Source organism: Hirundo rustica, chromosome 5 (genome assembly GCF_015227805.2).
Source record: "Hirundo rustica isolate bHirRus1 chromosome 5, bHirRus1.pri.v3, whole genome shotgun sequence".
Lineage (NCBI taxonomy): Eukaryota > Metazoa > Chordata > Aves > Passeriformes > Hirundinidae > Hirundo > Hirundo rustica.
Genome location: NC_053454.1, coordinates 53,838,607 through 53,856,825, shown reverse-complemented (window position 1 = coordinate 53,856,825; position 18,219 = coordinate 53,838,607). Strand labels below are relative to the sequence as shown.

Here is an 18,219-nt window from a genome sequence, read left to right as displayed (position 1 = left end):
AAAGAAGTAGTTGTCAGATAGATGTTTTTAATATCTCGTGTAAGCTGAGAGATGGTACATCCAGTGACTTGGCAACTGGCAGTGAACTGAGGCCCTTGTTGGACTGCCTGGGCAGCCTGTGATCCCAGGAGAAGGCTGGCTTTTTTCCATCTCTGGAAAGGAACATGTGAGTGTATAAAACTTAAAACTTGGCATTTACATTTCTTCATGACTTTTCAGGCAAACTGCAATTGATAGGGTCTTAGGGATGTGTTGTGGTAAGATGGGCCATACGTGCACCTTCCTAAAAGCAAAGAGCTTCATCTCCAAGACAGGTATGGGGTTTTTTTCTGTCTGTGGTTATCCAGTGAGTCCAGGTGAAACTGTGCTCTGTTCTGTTGGTGAGCAGTGCACTCACTGAAGGCTTTCAGTGACACAGGGCAGCCTTTCAAAAACAAGTTGGTATTTATTTGTCTCTTGGGATGGCACACAGAGCAAGGTCACATTTGTGTTGCCAAATGAAACTTCGGATGGAGCCAGTGGGGACTGAAACAGCCTTGGATTTCTAAACCTATTGGGTGTCCTCTCAGTGTCCCAGTGTGTGAAGTCCTTGCCACAGCCACATACCTCAAGGCGCTCTTCCTCTATTTGCAGTACTACTTTGGTCAGAGTCCTGCCTCCTCCAGCTCTTGATGCTAAGACTGGAGTCTTGTGTCACCTCCCCAAGGTGCTTCAGGGATTCAGGGTCAGCTCCTGCAGGAAATTAGGCTTACTGTGGTAAATACGGCTTTCCCAGGGAAGTGTTTTACGTCCCTGGTGGCAAAACAGTCTCTGCTGTAGGTGCCCCAGCATCCCATGTTGTCCATGTTTGCTGTTTTGCCGGACTCCTGGTGTCCCCTGGTGTGTTTGGCAATGTGCAGGGAGCAGCTTTGGAAGTGGGGCTGGCTGGTGACTTTGTGACCACTTTTAGGAGCTCAGGTGCTCTGGGTAACAGCCAAATCTCAGTGCACCCTTCCAGCAAGGGTGAAGTGATGAGTTAATAAATCAGAGTTTTCTTTGGGAAGTGGGTGGCTTCGCCCTCCTCTCCTTTTGATGGCACAATCCCTTCCAGCAGCTGCTTTAGTTCTGGACCTTCAGGTCCCAGTACAGAAGCACAGCTGTCTGAATTTAGGTGGCATCCTGCAGTGCAGCAGGTAATGTTTGTCTTGCTGGATGTCTGAGAGGAAGAGACCAGAGTCATGTGTGCTGCTGCGTTACCTTGTCTGCTATTTGTCATTGACCTTGAGCAGCCCTTACAGCTGCTGGTTGTTTAGAGCTCTCAGATAAAAATAGGTTCCCTCATTTATATATATATATATGTAAATGAACATAAACCGGGCTGCCAAGCAGTGCTATAGTTGGGTGCTTGTGGGCCCAAGTGGGAAGCTGGGTGTCTAAATCGAGTTACCGCCCTCAAACCTGGCTGTGTCTGCACTGGCAGTGGGACTGGCTGAAATTAGTGCTGCTGGAAAGACCTGCAGGACCAAGGGTGTTATTGGATGGCAGGTCTCAAGCCCTCCTAAGATGTTTGTGTGCTTGTTACTTGTAAACTGCACCTCTTGCCATTAAGTATTTTGAGTGAAATGAGGCACAGGTTCAGGTGGCATTTTCCTCGGCTGGAATATGTATTTAAATAGCTGTCACCATTTTCTTCAATGGCATCCATTAGGGATTTTTCTCCTCATTTTCTCATTCCCAGACATAGAAGGCAATCCCTCCTAGGGGTACCTTTTTCTAAACTCATTTAAGGCATGTAGATTAATTGGTAAGCAGGTTTTTGGTGCTAAGTGTGTTAAAGATTTCTGCGTGCCTGTGATGTGGGGTATTATTTTCATGGAACAGCATGTAATGATCCTTTCCTCTCATGTCCCAGGCAAGTGGGATTTCAGTAATACTGATCACTGCCTTGTAGCTTACAGGGTGAAACCTTTCTTCATCCACCTGGAACACTTGCATTTGCTCAGGGAAGAAAAAAGAAAAGCGACTTTGCTTCTGTCTGGCATTCAGGGAGCTTTACCATCAGTTGTGTGATATTTCCAATGTTTTATTGAAAAACAAGACTTTCTTCATGCCCATTTGTAAAAATTATGTAATGAGTAAGATTTGGTTCTGGGTGTTTCTAGAGTAGTTGTCAAACCTGCTTCAGTTGCCTAACATGATGTAATGATGAAAAGTCAGTTGTGGGTTGTCTTCCAGAGGAACTTGAGTGATGATTTTATTTATTTTTTTTTAATTTTTATTCCTTTATCTCATTTTGTTTCCTTTATATGGTACTTCTTTTAATCAGTATTTGACAGTGACGGTAATAGGTTGGTAGGTTCAAACTTGTTCCGAGATTAGCTTGGAGGGTGTTGTAACACATACACATCAAGCAGTAAATCAAGGTGTGGTGGATGGGTTGTGGATGACATCCAGCTTTGTGGATGACTCATCTTCATTGGACATGAGAGCTGTGGAAGGTCAAATACATTCTAGAGGGTCTGCTGTCTTCTCAGTGTTGGATGATCCCAGAATGAAAACTGTGTGGGGAAACCTCAAATCTGGGATATCTGTTCCTGAATGACCTGATGGGTTTTCCTGTGTCCCCGAGGCTGGCTGTCATTGTGCTTGAGGCATGTATTCCTGCTGCCTTCTGTGATCTTCAAGCCAGGCTTTCAGCAGAGCTCAGCAGCGGCACGTTTTCAGTCAACCCGGTGCTTTTTCTCCTGAAGGATGTGATTTAGAGCTAACTGGGGATCAGCGCGCTCACCTCAGTGGCTTTGCACACGGGTTTGCCCAGAGCTGGTGTCCGCGTGTCGCTGTGGGACGAGTGCTGCGGCCGGAGACGTTTTCCCTCTGTTTCCCTCAGAGCAAATCGGGGCGCTGGCCGGGCAGCACATCGTGCACGTGGCCTGTGGGGAGTCGCACAGCGTGGCCCTCAGCGACCAGGGCCAGCTCTTCTCCTGGGGCGCCGGCAGCGACGGACAGCTGGGGCTCACCACTATAGAAGATGCAGTGACGGTCCCGAGGTAAGCGTTTAACAGGGGCAGCTTTCCTCAGGGAAGCTCCTTGGAGGCGGTGCATCAAGGGCTGCTCACCTTGGGAGGGTTGCTTTGTCTCCGTGCGGCAGGAGTAGGGCCCCTCTCGTGTTGGGGTGAAGGTGATTCCTCCTCCTTTTCGCTGCGGTCCTGGTGCTCCCTGAGCACTGCAAGTCCTCAGGATGTTTGGGCAGAACAGAACTTCTGCCCGTGGATGGCTGAGGTATGGAAAAGAAAACTGGAGCGTGCTTAGCTTCCTCCGTGAAAAATGCCACAACGTTTTGTACAGAAAAAGGAGGTGCACGGAAGAGTACTTAAAACCAGAAACGCTGTTTGTACTTCACGGTGTTTTATCATGCTGTGTTAGCAACAGATGCAGTCTCTCATGTGGTCTGCCACTGTAGATCCAGTGCAGAGCACAAGTTGTTTGGGATGTCTCTCTAGGATGGCTGGCATTGTCAAAACAGTATTTAAAGGAAGAGTTTCGATTACAAAAGATTAATGTTTGAGCTGAAGGCTCTGTGGGAGGACAATCCTTAACTTGCACGCAGTTCTGATAAAACAGACACAGAGAGGCTCGCATAGCAATGTGATAGTGCCATTTTAAAAATAATATTTTGGTGGAATAACTTGAACCTTTGACATGCTACTCTCTGTACAAAGCGCTGAAGAGGGTTTGGTGCTGTAACTCACTTGAGCTGCTAGGCTCATAACAGCATGAAAATTGTCAGTGCCTGAAAAAGAATGATGAAAGAGATACCAAGAACCTGCTATTTTCACCATTTCCAGCTGGTTGGATTCAGTGTTATAGCAGGAAATGTAGTTGAGTTACTAGTCAAGTGTCTAGAGGTCTCCATAGATTTGCATCTATTATGTATGGATCTGTATTTCCTCCAAAACACTCTTCCTCAGTCTCTAAACCATAGATTTTATATATATGTATATATACAACAAATATCTGAGTGGAAATGGTATTTTTTATCTAAGGTGATACAGGATTTATGGACACTTATTCTAAAATAGTGTTGTCATCTTTAGGTTGATAAAGAAATTGAACCAACAGACGATACTGCAGGTTTCCTGTGGAAATTGGCATTGCCTGGCTTTGGCAGCAGGTACTGTTAACATCCATTATTAATGACCAAAATTTGTACTGTTATTTTGCACAGTGTCCAAGACTGCATATTTCTGCATGATAAATCAAGGACATCCCATGTCCTGACTGCTTTCGGGCCAAATGGGATGCTATAAAATGGATCAGGTACCGTGAGCATTGAGGAAAGGCTTTGCCAATACTGTGAAGCAAGAAAACATTACACACAGACCACCACTGTTTCACTGGTGAATGATGGCAGGAGCGCTTGAAAGCTTTCCATCTTGATTTAGAAAAATGTGTGTAATTAATTTCTTTGTGTTGAAATTTTCCTTGGCTGTTACTCTTTTGTGTGAAATGTGGACTGTTTTTTGTTGCACTATTTGTTACAGCAGTTGTATTTTGTATTTTCACTTAGTTGCTTGTGTGTTTATTTGCCTGGTGGCTTCAGGCCACGCTTTTTTTTTCTTTTTTTTTTTTTTTTTTTTTAGCAAAGAATGTTTCTCTTGATTTTGCTTTTTTTTCTTTTTGTCATGAGGCTTGGGTGGGAGCAAAGCCTCCAGAGCTGTTTCTTCTTAATTTTGGCAAACTTGCTTTTCTGTTGGCTTTCACCCACCATTCTCTTTCTTTCCTTGTTTCAGATGGCCAGTTCTTCACATGGGGGCAGAACAGCTATGGTCAGCTGGGCTTGGGCAAAGAGTGTCCCTCCCAAGCCAGTCCGCAGCGTGTCAAGTCTCTTGATGGGATCCCTTTGGCTCAGGTTGCTGCAGGTGGAGCCCACAGTTTTGCCCTTTCTCTCTCAGGAGCTGTGTTTGGCTGGGGGAAGAACAGCTCAGGACAGCTGGGACTAAGTGATGAACGAGGTATGAAAGTTACGTTCCTAGGTGAAAGAAGGATCGACTCCTTTGGCCTAGTCTCTCTTGTGGCATTGGCAGTGTATTTTTACTGAGTGCGTCTATAACACTCAGCAGCTCCTCCTGAGACAAGATGGCAGAGAAAGTCTCTGTCTCGGCAGGCTTTTCGTACTTAGTAGAAACAGGATCGTGTTTTTTCCCCTTGTGGGTGTTAATTTAAATGAGGAGGGTTAAAAAGAGAGGTCTTTCAAGTGTGAGTGTCAACACGCAGATATCCAAGAAAGTGCTCATGTTCTTTCTCCCTCTTCTCAAAAATATTTTGCCCCTGTTTTGTTTGAAGTTGGTTGGAGCAAAGGCTTTCTCTGAAGATCAGCAGGCTGAGCGCATCTCCTCATTTCCCAGCATGATTTTGACTGGTGAGCTACACCATGTATTTTGTAGCTATATGCTACGAAGTGATGGCAACAGTGAATATCTCAGTATTGTAAAGGGTTGTCTAATTTATTTGTTGCACAGTTTACCAGACACATAGGGACAATGGTAGTTTTCTCAGGTGCTAGTCTGAAAAGCCCAGATCTCTTCTGCATGTTGTTTACACACTCTTAACTTTATGGAATAAAACAAGTGAATGGAAGATTTCCTTTGAAGCTTCTTTTTTGGTTTCTGCATAGTTCCTGAGCAGATTGAGGTATCTAGGCAAGTTACTGAGTGTAGATGTGATACCTAGCATGCTCCTAGGTACCTTGTACTGTCTGTAAAGTAGGGCTGATATAATAAAAGAGCAGCTGTGTCTTTTCCACGTAGATCGGCAGATAAATGCTTCTAATTAAAATAAAGCTGCAGTTTACATATGAGAGGCTTACACTGACAGGCTAATCTTAAATGAAGAGAATAGGCATCAGCTTCAGGCTGGTGCTGGCCAGGGATCACATTCTGCTTCCCCCTCAGTGCCTGGCATTGTAGTAAATATGTGGTATTTATGATAAGCGGATCGTGTTAAGAGAGTGTGAATTATACTTGTCAAACATGAACAGCAAGGTCTGCAAACGTGGGTATTCTGCAGCACTATTATTAACAATTATGCTGTAGAGAGAAGAAGTGTCATTCCTGTCGAAAGAAAGATCAGAGTGCTAAAATACGGAAAAAAATAAATCAAAAATATACTCTCTGTTCTAAACTCATGGAAATGTGACTGTTTCTCTTTCACTACCGAGTGAAAAAGCACCTTACAAATTCTCACCTTCCCACCTTGGGTGAGAATCTTAAGAAATGGACAACTTCTATAGGCAGGAACCTGACTTTTTGTTGGTATGAAATAAGCAGCTGCTCCCCTTAATATCTAATTGTTTGGGGGTGCCTACTGCTCCTTGAAGTGTTTAGCTTTTATTTTTATTGTATTCATCCCCGGGAGGCAGACTTCAAATGATTAGGGGTGTCAGAGTGAAAGAGAAAAGCGTCGCTTAATGGTTGGTAGGGATTAACCTTTGCAAGTAGGAGGATCTTCTGCTTAAAGGATGACAACAGAAGGAAAGCTGAGTATTTAAATACACATTGGGATTCAGCTTACCATGCGTCTTGCACAAGTGTCTCCCACGTGTCAGGGTTGTTCTGTATGGAAAAGGTCTAAGTAAGGTTTTGGAAGTAAATATTTGCAGTCATTCCTGAGGAGTCTGAAATGGAGCGTGAAGTTGAAGGTGGGTGTATTTAGGCTGCGCTCACCACATCTCCCAAACAGCAAGTGCATGTTGAATTTATACAAGATAATCAGCATGTGCATTCTTGCTCTGGATGATTTTGTCTGAGTCAGTCAAGTCTTTTAAGAAGTCAAGGGAAAAAGCAGCAGTGAAGTACTCCAGGACATGTGGGGCCTTTTTCACCACAGTTGTTAAAGTTTCCCTTGTGCTCAGGGACCATGTCTGAAAATCAGACAGTGCTTTTCTTGGATGCGCAGGTTTGTGTCTGTGAAACAGCCGCTTTATTTCCTTTGCCTTCGTTGCAGACCGAGAGTCCCCTTGTCACGTGAAGCTGTTGCGGTCTCAGAAGGTTGTTTACATCAGCTGCGGAGAGGAGCACACAGCGGTCCTGACAAAGGTAAAGATGCTCACCTGGCAACCCTGGCCACCATCTCACCTGCCTGATGGCTTCACAGTAGCTTTCTGTGTAATGGTAGGAAACCACAGATTGACTTACTGTAATCCTTTTGACCCCAGTAAAATAAACTTAAGTGGAAGGTATAGCCTAATTATTTATTTTGAGATTCGTTGCCAACACGATCTTTTGCTGGTATTGAAGATGAGGATGTTAATAATCTGCGGCAACAAATAGCAAAACTCAGGTAAATCACTTAAAAAGATTAGCTTTGGGAGGAAAAATAATTAAACACACATCCAAAGGGGTGAAAATAGCATTTTGTTGGAAAATAGAATAATAATGTTCATCAGCATAAGATGGAAGCTAAAATGAATGAGTGTTTAAATTAAACGTTAGTAGTCACAACGATTGCAAAAGGTTTCCAGTTCCAAACCTGCTGTTTCCAAGTGGTGTATAATTTGGTGTGCAGAGGACAGGGCTAGGGTTTGAAGGAGTTCTTGCCAGTTCTCACCTTGGCTCTGCCACTTTGTAGGTGTTGCTTCCTGTTTTGGAGCCTTTTCCACTGTTAAATGAATTAAGCAACTGAGTTTGGGATTCCTGTGGGAAAAATGCCGTTGTAGAAAACTAGTTCTGTAGCAGTTTGTCTGGTGCAGAGATACCTGAAGATAATTCTCTTGGTTTCTGAAGAGTGGCAAGGTAGCTTATTTGAAAGCTGTGTTAGCAGAACCCAAGTTTCTTTTCTGAATCCTTTGAAAATGCCTGTCAATCTCTGCCCAGGCTTTGGGCTCATACTGAAACTGGAGTCAGAGAGATCCTGCTGGGTTATGGGTCCCTAAATAGAGACTCTGCTGTTTGGTTTGCTAACAGAGTGGAGGGGTGTTCACCTTCGGTGCAGGTTCCTGCGGGCAATTGGGCCACGACTCCATGAATGATGAGGTGAACCCCCGAAGAGTTCTTGAGCTCATGGGCAGTGAAGTATCCCAGATTGCTTGTGGCAGGTGAGTCCTGTGTGCAGCCAGAAACCTTTCTGTGGTGGAGGTTAATGCTGATACTGAATCATGCAAATAGGGGGGAATAGTCCTGCTTCTGCATTCTATGTGTCAAAGCTAAATGAATCTAAATCTTACTTTCCGTGAGAATTTTAAGGCCCTCTAAATGAGATGGGTTTTTAATTGGGGTTGTACCGTGTGCTCTAACCTGTGAAAGATACCTTCCCGACCTAATAATTCAGCAAGACTTTAATTCAGCCTATTAACAGAAGATATCCCCTTGGAGGGAGGATGGGTTGTGGAAGAGATAAAGAACACTGTCTCACCTGGTTTTAATACCTGAGAATAGAATACATACTTTTGGTTACGTCTTGCATTGCAGCTGAAGACACCTAGGAGAAATGAGAATAAGTTCTAGGCTGCATTTGGTTTGGTTGCTGGGTTTCTTTTTGGTTGGTTTTGGTCTTTTTTCTTAATTTATTGTTAAACGAGGCCCAAACTCTCTACCCATCTCTTACAGACATCACACTTTAGCCTTTGTGCCTTCTTCAGGAATGATCTATGCATTTGGCTGTGGAACAAGAGGCCAGCTGGGAACAGGGCACACTTGCAATGTAAAGTGTCCCTCTCCTGTCAAGGGTCACTGGGCAGCTCATAATGGGCAACTCTCAGGGAAACCTGGTATGTACTGTGCTCGATTTGAAATGGCAAATGGACATAAATAATTTCAACCATGGTTGTCTAAAGACATCTTAACATTTTTATGTGAAATTTATGGAAATACCAAAAGAAACCAGTCCTATTGTCCTAAATGCACTGTGGTGATTTCTGGGTCACCTTTTGCTCTCTCTGTTCATGTGTGCCACCACCCTTTCTCACTTTATGGCAGAGCTCAGCATTCGGCAGTCTTGCTACTTCATGAAACTGTACTAATACTTCCAAAGTTGTACCAATTGTACTAACACTCCAGAGTGTTCCAAAGGCTTTGTTCTCTCTTTAAAGCTCCTATTGCAGTTTGAAAATGACAACTTTCCCCTCCTGTGTACCTCTCATGAAGGTGCTACAGTGCTTGAGTTCCAGCTGATTTCAGCAGGGCCTTCAGAGGACCCAGGTGCTCTTTGTAGTTGCACTGGCAGTGCAAAGGGAGAAAGTACAAGTAGGGTCTTGCATTCATCAGCCTCTAACACAACTGTGTCTTTCTTGAACAGATGCCTGTAAATACCACATTGTTAAACATATTTTCTCTGGAGGAGACCAAACATTTGTGCTTTGCTCCAAATACGAGGTAAACCAAATGAACTATCTTTTCAAGTCTTCTCCCCTGTCCCAGCATTCACAGCACAGCTTTTGTTTTTGCTAAAATCTTCTGAAACGGAAGTATTGCTTTGGACTCCATTCTGCCTTATAAACCTTACCAGCTCTGACAGTTGTTACAGGGATTTACAACTTGAGTGGCTGAAAGTTGCCTTTCTTTAGAGGCACATCAAAGCCATTGGGAAGACTCTGATTCCAGTTTAATCAGCAGAGAAGGGAATCCAATCTTTGCAGATTGGAAGAAGGGGGCTGCTTTCCACCTGTGGCACTGGCTTCTGCATGGTTGATGTGTAGTAGAGCCATCAGCCACCTGCAATAGGATTTTGTCAAGCAGTGCTGGATGGAGGGCTGAATGCTGAATTGGTTTTCCCACTTCTGTCTTTTTTTCTTTCAAGAAGTGTTTGGGGTAAACTTTGGAGGCATGGAAACAGGTCTAAAAATAACTGTACTAAGCCTGTAGTTATATATATATGACCGTATTTAAGAGGGCTTTGGTACATCTAGGAAATTATATTTTTCATTTTTTTTCCTCTTTTTAAAATGTATTTGAGGATCTTTTTTTTTTCCTCAAACTTTTTCATACCCTTCCTTTTGGACTTCTTAGTAGTGCCACAAAACTTCTAACCAAACCTTTTCAGAGGCCACACTAAGGAAGCTATCAGTTATTTATTAAAACAGAGATTATGGATAGGAAGGAATTGTCTTACAAGCCTTGTCTTTGCTGAAATCTGTATCTTCTCACAGAATTCCTTGCCTGCTGATGATTTCCGGACCATAAATGAAACACGTTACACCTGTTTAATAAATGATGAAACTATAGATGTCTGGAGGCAAAAGCTTTTAGAAAAGAACAGTTCTAATTCTGTCAAGTAGGTATTGTGGCACTGGACAAGCCTTTTGTTGAAAGTTCTGTTGAAATAATTTTGTTGGCTTCCGTGCCATGCTTTCACTTGAAATTTAGTAGCCTTTTCAAGTGTGGTTCTTGGTGGTTTCCAAGGGGAGGAGTTGCCAGTCACAAGGCTGCCAGGTGAGAGCTTCTGAGAAAAATCAGAGGAATTTGAGGCTGCCTCAGCATTGTAGATGGTGGGTGGGAACTTCATTTTAAAGTTATCCTGCACTGTGTGCTTAAAATCCATGAAAAGCAGCAAGAGCTTGTGAGCAGACTGATGAAGTTCTTTCCCCAGTGTGCCTGCCATGAGAAGGACAGAATAGGTGTAAAGGAAGCACTAATTCCTCCTTTCAAAGAGGGATCTTACATGATCCTGAATGAAGTCTTGCCCTCTGTGCCTCTAATGGGGTTATCCTGACGTTGTTTCCCATAAAAAGAAGGGAAGAGAGATGAAGAGATGTACTGAGGCATCCATTCGTAACCTGTATCTCTGTTTTCTTTTGTCTTCCTGCTGCAAACAGTAATGTTGTTCAGATACTGTCCTCAGCTGCCTGCTGGAATGGAAGCTTCTTGGAGAAGAAGTAAGTGCCAAATTGCCAGATGTCTGGCTTTCCCTTGGTGCAGACTGGAATCCCTTTGCTTCACTCACTTCTGCAGTGGGATTTGATTTTTTTGATCAGGCAGGAGATGAGGGCAGAGGATGTCCCCTAAAGGGGTGTGTGGTTGGACCTGGATAAGGAAGGCAAATGGTCTAGGAGTACTGTAAGTGGCACAGATTTCTTGGAGTTGCCACAATGAAAGAGATACCAAAATCTTTAAAGAGAGGGATAGGACATTAAGGGAAATTAGGGGTGCCAGGTATCTGAATTGTCTCTTACCCAGCTGAGCTAGCTGATGCATGTGAAAGTATCCTTCCACACAGGCTGCTCTTGAAAATACATCAGGGCAACGTGGAAGTGCCTTCCTTTTAGGTGACATTACACGTGGAAAATTTGTGCTCCTGCTTACAAAAGGAGGAATCTCACATGGCTGTAACCCGCGATAGGTGGTGACAAGGTTGTAAGACACATAGCTGAGTCAAAGGCTGTGGGTTGGGAAGGCTTGTGTTGGCTGTGTCTGTAAATGTTGAGGAGGTAGCAGCATAAGATGAGGAGGAGGAGGAGAAATTTCTCTGGTGATGTGATGAGTAAATGACCTGTAACTAGGTGAAGAAAATCTTACTCTGAGTAATCTTTGCGTAATACATTCCAAGAGCATTCTTGAAAAAGAAGATAGTTTGCTAATTATGCTGGTGTTTTTCTGCGTGTCCAGTGGTTTCTTCTCTAGTGTTGTGACATGTTATTGCATCAGGAGAGTTCTGTCATGTTGGTTTAAAACCCTTGTTGAGGTATCCAAGTTGTTGAGTCACTTTAAATAGTCTCACGTCTCCTTTGAGTGTGGAAATGAGTCGAGTTTATGGTTTCATCAGCCAAATACAGTTGTTCTTTCACTCCAGTGGTGTCTTGGCTAGTGCAGGACTTAACTTCTACAGAAAATATTTGACCAAATGAGTGATAAATTCTGAAGCCTTAAATGAGGCTGTATTTAGCTATATACCTTTATACATGAAGTCTTATGTCAAGGTGCACTTGACAGAAATACCCCAGTGCATCCTTCCTGTATCTTAAGGCCACGTATGCCTGTTTGCATTACAGGGTTAGATGGGGGAGCAGCTTTTCCATGGCTGTGTGCCTGAGCACACTCTGCCTTTGCAGAGCACAGCCTGATGTCCTCTGTACCACGGCGTGTCTCTGGGCAGCTGTTTCCAGCCTGGAGCCCATGCTGTTGTGGGAACAGCCATTCTACCGCTGCAGGCATCTTTAGCTCCTCGTGTTGTTACAGTCCCACCAACAAACTGACAAATGCATCCTGTCTTTAATAGCTGCCTTCCCCTCCAGAGTGTCTAATAACAGCGCTCTTCAGTGACTGAAGGAGTCCTGGGGACACCAGAGATTTGATGAAGTGTTTCTCTGCAAGAATCCCAGCCCTACCCAAGGAGGAATTTGGAAGGGAGAGTCTTTGTTCTTAGTCTTATGAATTCCCTAGTGGTCACTTCTCTGTTGCTGGCTCTCAGGCCATGCCAGTACACAGGTATTGGGGTCTCTAACTTATGCCTGTCTGTGATTTCTTTTTTAAAGAATTGATGAACATTTTAAAACCAGTCCGAAGATCCCAGGGATTGATCTGAACTCCACGAGAGTGCTGTTTGAGAAGCTGATGAACTCTCAGCACTCCATTCTCCTAGAGCAGGTATTGCACTTTTGAGATTTGGATATTCAGAAGGAAAATTAGAGCTTTATCCCTCTCTAACATGCAAGTACCAGCAGCATTGCTGGGCAAAGGTTTCATTGCATATCTAAAAGCCAGACACTTACTGGTACTTCTTTGGCCTGGGCTAATTTTGACCTCCTCAGAATGTGTCTCAGGGGCTTTTATTTAAAAACAAGTTTTATCTCATCGCATTTAATACTTGAATGTCTGCTGAAATAAACTCTGTGTATGTTATATTTGTAATCATGAGTCTGTCACGACTTGAGTACTTCATGGTTGTATAATTTATTCTAACTCAGAGAATTTCTTTCACAAGTGCAGAGCTGTGGGATAAAAGCATAAATGTTCCCCTTCTCACTTTTAGCTATAGTATTTGTACCTTTGGGTTTTTTCACTCTGGGTTTGACTTTTAAAACAGGGGTTTGCCATTTCATCAGCCCTTAGACATCATCTACATTGTAGGTACTCCATCACTCAGGATAAGTTGTCTTTTTTCTTTTGTTTTCTCTCTAGATACTGAAGAGCTTTGAAAGCTTTTTGATTCCTCAGCTGTCCAGCTCTCCACCAGATGTTGAGGCAATGAGGATCTATCTGATTCTTCCAGAATTCCCACCATTCCAAGACTCCAAGTATTACATCTCTCTGACACTTCCTCTGGCAATGGCTATTTTGCGCCTGGATACCAACCCCAGCAAAGTGCTTGGCAAGTGTTGTTCAAGAATTGTTTTAATTCAGAAGTGAAATATCATTTCAAAGAACATTTACAAGGGAGGTTAATCTAATTTACCTTATCTAGTTTGCCCACATTCCAGACTCAGTTCCAGATAAATGTGCATTCCTCTACAGAAACAGATTTTTGTGTATCATGAAGATTAAATGATCCTATTCTCTTAAATGTGATCAGCTATTGATCACTTTAGAGTATCTTTTCTGTATAAGGTAAAAAAAAAAAAAGAATACTAAATATAATATTAAAGTATTTTGTCCTCTACAAGATGCAGACAAACCCGTTGGTCTGTGACTAAGCTGAACACTTAAACGCTTCTCCCACTTCAGAGTCTTTCAATTTCTAATATGTTTTCCTCTGAGCTTATTTTAAACTGAATAGAACATATGCTGCTTAATGATTGTTAGTTACATTTGTTAAGCTACTACTGTTCTTGTCATCTTACTCTGTTTCTTAAGGCTGTCTGGTACTGAACCTGATGATATCATGTAAAATACTATGTGATGCATCCAGACCTCCAAAAGAATCCTTGGCTCCAGCTTTTGCTTCGCAGGTGATCAGTTCTAGGAAGGAAGCTAATAGAGTCCCTTCAGGGGAAAGGAAGGGTCTTGTCCTTGGCAAGAAAGAAATCAGCCTCTCTAAAGAAGGAGGATAAATCCTTTAGTGCAGATGTGCCAGGAGAAACACTCTGGCACCTGCTAGAAAAGTATGTGGTGTAACAGAGAATTGCCCAGGCAGCTCTTTCCTTGTCACTCCTGGGAGACGGCTGTTTGCCCACAAGATCATGGTATCCTGAATGCCAGGTACTTGAAACAGTGTCTGGAATTGAGGACTGAAAAACTTCAAATTCAGGCTCTTGATCAGGGTTTGGGCTGGGTAATGACTGGTGTGGCTGGATGAGAATGGAAAGGGAGGAGCTTTTTCAGTTTCTGGTATTTAGATGACTCTGCCTCACTTTCCTGTTGCTACAGCTAGGGCAGGATAGTGTTTTGAAAGAGCCTTCAGGTGTAGTCCCCTTTTTTTCTGTTGTAACCCCTTATTTAGGGGATACTCTGGCTTTTGATTAAGGTTTATATTGATGTCCTCTGCTTTCCAGATAATTGGTGGTCTCAGGTGTGCCCAAGATACTTCCTCAGGCTTGTGGACCTCTATAAAGGTGCAGTGGTTTACCTCCTCAGTGGAAGGAAGACGCTGCTGATCCCAGTCCTGTTCAGCAGCTACATAACAGCTGCTCTCAGGCTTCTAGAGAAACTCCACAAGGTGAGAGGAAAGCCTGGTGGGCGTGTGTTGGCTCAAGACGATTCAGTCTTGTCTGTCTGCCCTTTGCCGGTCGTGAGCTATGTCACTGTCCATCAAGCCACAACGTGGGAAAGGTGTTAGTGGCTTTCCTAAGTCCAAGGTTCGTGAAGATTGTTTAGTCCTGTCTCAAAGACTGGAAATAAAGTTACCCTGAAGAAGGCTGCTGCTGGGCCATGTGCTGTGGCATCACAAGCACCCATCCCTTGACGGTCTCTGCTCTCACGGTGTTGGTGCTGCGTGGTCGGGGTGAGGAGGAGAGGGAACTAAAATAAGTTAGAAAGAGGTTTATTTGATTCTTCTTGGTTTGTACCAAAATAAAAGAGATTGTGTATTGTTTGCAAAACTTTCTGGGAAACTTTCGTTGCAAATTGCTATAAATGAATTTATGAAAGCAAACCTGAAAAATGTGGGAAATATGTTAAAATATTTTGACTGTTTCCATCTGTTCTCTTCACTAGGTGAATCAGAAGGTTAAACACGTGGAATATGATAAGTTTTATATCCCTGAGATTTCCAGCTTGGTGGACATTCAGGAGGATTATCTCATGTGGTTTTTGCACCAGGCTGGAATGGTAAGGGGTTTTATGTATAGTCATGAAATAGCTGTCCACGTTTGTGTCTCTGGCTGTAGATCTGTATTTCCAATATCCTTAATGAGAGCATAATGTATTTAGCATAGGAGCTTCTATATGTTAAATATCTCAGATCTGAGTGCTCGGTGGCTTTACAAAATTGACTGTAAAAGGCCGTCGAAAGAGGCGGAGCGAACAATATTGAACCAAATCTTGCAACAGTCTCTGTGATTATCCATGTGAATTTCATTCAGTCTTTGCACAAAGGGATTAATTCAGTCACTCAGTCACTGGATCCTTTTAATGTAATCAACACCTCAGGAGCCAAGTCCTGTATTCTAAAATTATAATTTTTGCCCTTTACTTCTGCTGTTTAGGCAGGTATTGTGAATAATGTAGCCAGTGATGTTAAAATGTTGCTCTGTAAGAGGAGGCAGTGTGGCGTTCTGGCTAGGGGACTGAACCAAGCCTCAAGAGATGTGGGTTCTATTCCTGGCTCTTCCAGTAACCTGCTGGGTGACCTTGGGTAAGACCCTTCACCTCTTTTATGTCTCACTTTCCCATCTGTAAGAAAGGAGATAACTGAACTGAGGGCTGGAATGTGCTGTGTGGGAACCCAGTGAGATTATTTAATTATAGCAAGGAAAGGAATCCCAAGTGTAAAAAAACACCAAAAAACATCTGCCAATGGATGCTGCAAGAGTAAAACCTGACTGTAGCAATAACTTCTCTGTGTTTTCATGGGCTTTGTAAGTGTTATGTGTGCTGTGTCCCCATTCTCTGCTTTCCATCATTTAAATAGTGTGCTGTGTGCTTACCTTGAGTGAGCAGAACAATAAAGTACTGACTTAAATTTATGTAAGGGATAGTTGAAAATGTGTCAATGTGGCTAATTACAAGTAATTTGCATTGCAGGGGTGTTCTTGTATCATCATGTAGTGGCCTTATGGTCTCTCCTGTTGTTTCATATGGTCTCTGCCTCTCTTACTCTTCACGAGAGCAAGTTTCACCCATGGCAGACTAACACAGGATTCTATGCCTGTCAGTCCTCTTAGTAATGTTTGATGTTCATGTTTTGAATTAGACTTGTGCATTTTCTTGAGAATGAAGTTCCCATGTTTTTCTTTAAGAGGAAGAAAAATGGGTAGTTTGTCACAAAGGAGAAAAATTTACTTTGGGTCACCTTTGGACTAGTCCATCCAAAAAACCCACAAGACACAAAATTGAAAGAATAAAAGATTTTCATACTTCTCTTTTTCTTTCACAGAAAGTAAGGCCATCCATCATGCAGGTAAGAAAATTGTTTCTCAAGACTCTTATTTAGAGAAGTGCTCTGGAAGCTGTGGATAGGAACAAATCTTGCCTGCCTTTCTTGCAGGACACTGTGACTCTCTGCTCTTACCCTTTCATCTTCGATGCTCAAGCTAAAACCAAGATGTTACAGACAGATGCAGAATTACAGATGCAGGTAATCATTCTCTCTTCCAATTTTCCTGACATTTTTTTTTTTCTCTGCCTTTTGCAATGGTGCCTGCATGGAAAGGTGTTAACTGGGACCCGGTGTGTGCAACACTTTATTGTTTCCGTGATACAGGAGAGCAGTGTAGCTGGAGGACCTCTTTGCCCTGGATACTGCAGAGGCAGTGCTTGGTGTCTTTCCCTTCTAAATGTTTGTCTAGCAACATCAGAACTGCCAGATGTGCATGTGGAAATTTAAACTGTATAGGGAAGGAGTAGTTAACGTATTTATAATAATCCAAGGACAAGGAGTAAGTGAGGAGCTATAAGACTGGATAAGTAAACAAACGTTCAGGTAAGTGGACACTTGTTTCAAAATCTCTGCCTGCTGCAGGAGTGGTTGTTCCATCTAATAATGAGGTGAGTGTTGTAGAGCAGCCCCTGCTGCTGTTTGTGGCTGCAGGCAGCAGCTGTAGCCAGCAGCCCACCCACCCAGTTGCAGTGAGGGGCAGAGCCCTGGGGCCCTCCAGGAGTGTGCTGACAGCAGGTGTCCAGCTCCAGCACCCTCTAGGTGGCAGCCAAGCCAGCTCAGCCAGGCTGTGACAAGGACAGCTGGCCTCTGTGCCAGTGTAGATGTCCCAGTGCCAGGCACTGCTCACACAGGTGCCTCCTGAGACAGGCAAAGCGTTGGGCACTGACCCCTCATCCAGTGCAGCTGGGTCTGGGACTAGTCCCATCCTCTGCAAAATGAATTTGCTGAGGTCCTTGGTTCCTTCAGGGTGGAAAACTGTCATCACAGTCACTTGTGGTGCTAGTTCCATGTAATACCCATCTCCTGGCTTTTCTGGGGCTGCTTGAGCACACAGCCTGCAGCAAGGCAGAAGAGACTTGGCCTGTCCTCAGATGCTGCAGTCACCTGCTGCTGCTCTCATTTTGTCAGCCTCTTGCATGTTCTCAGCTGCCCAGTTTGCCAGCAGTGCACTACTGAGAGGAGATACTGACCTTACCTTGGCAGAACAGCAACTGTCACAGGTTTTATTGTCCTGAGAGACAGGATCTTTAGCAGGACAACTACTTAGATGCCAGAGAAACGAGTAATTCTTTGAGAGCTGGGACAGAGGAAGCCTGGTCTGTGGTGAATTTCTGTCTCAGGTTTAACTGACTTTTAAACTGATTTTTTAAGTGTGAATTTGCCATTTGCTGTGGACAACACGTGAGAAGAAATAGCCTAAATGCAGCCACAGCTTAGACTGGACTTTGTGCCTTGTCCAACTCCAGAAAATCCATGTGGATGAGGGCTTTGAATTGTATGTGATAGGATCCCTGGTGTCTTCCCAAATGCATTTGTCAGCTGGCTCCTTGCTTGGTGTATTTGTAGCACTATTTTCCCTTCTGGACTCACTCTTACCTGAGTGTGTTCACACTGAGTTTCTTGACTCAGTAAGAGCATGAATAAAGCTTCTTCTCCCCACCAACCTGCCTAATGTGGAAAAAAAAAAAAAGTGCAGGAATTTGATCTCTTGCTCAAAGGTGGTGAATTGATCAGTGGACTAAAAGTGTTGGTGTGGGGAATGGGGGAACAGGGCAT

The 18,219-nt window shown here is 43.5% G+C and overlaps 1 protein-coding gene across 4 annotated transcripts in view; it reads left to right on the top strand.

Moving 5' to 3' along the window:
• The window catches only part of LOC120752640 (probable E3 ubiquitin-protein ligase HERC3), a 44,585-nt gene that overhangs the window by 16,046 nt on the left and 10,320 nt on the right, over window positions 1–18,219 (top strand). For 2 of the 4 annotated variants that reach the window (XM_040064018.2, XM_040064019.2), the window contains exons 3-17: window positions 2,867–3,026; window positions 4,074–4,150; window positions 4,770–4,991; window positions 6,982–7,073; window positions 7,941–8,071; window positions 8,583–8,743; window positions 9,271–9,347; window positions 10,121–10,245; window positions 10,787–10,846; window positions 12,443–12,554; window positions 13,089–13,278; window positions 14,399–14,562; window positions 15,060–15,173; window positions 16,441–16,464; window positions 16,552–16,641. In XM_040064018.2, coding sequence (XP_039919952.1) covers window positions 2,867–3,026; window positions 4,074–4,150; window positions 4,770–4,991; window positions 6,982–7,073; window positions 7,941–8,071; window positions 8,583–8,743; window positions 9,271–9,347; window positions 10,121–10,245; window positions 10,787–10,846; window positions 12,443–12,554; window positions 13,089–13,278; window positions 14,399–14,562; window positions 15,060–15,173; window positions 16,441–16,464; window positions 16,552–16,641 — 1,799 coding nt within the window. Of the gene's footprint in view, window positions 1–2,866; window positions 3,027–4,073; window positions 4,151–4,769; window positions 4,992–6,981; window positions 7,074–7,940; window positions 8,072–8,582; window positions 8,744–9,270; window positions 9,348–10,120; window positions 10,246–10,786; window positions 10,847–12,442; window positions 12,555–13,088; window positions 13,279–14,398; window positions 14,563–15,059; window positions 15,174–15,550; window positions 15,700–16,440; window positions 16,465–16,551; window positions 16,642–18,219 lie in introns of those variants that run through there. The other 2 variants (XM_058420599.1, XR_009207832.1) reach the window with 2 other exon arrangements.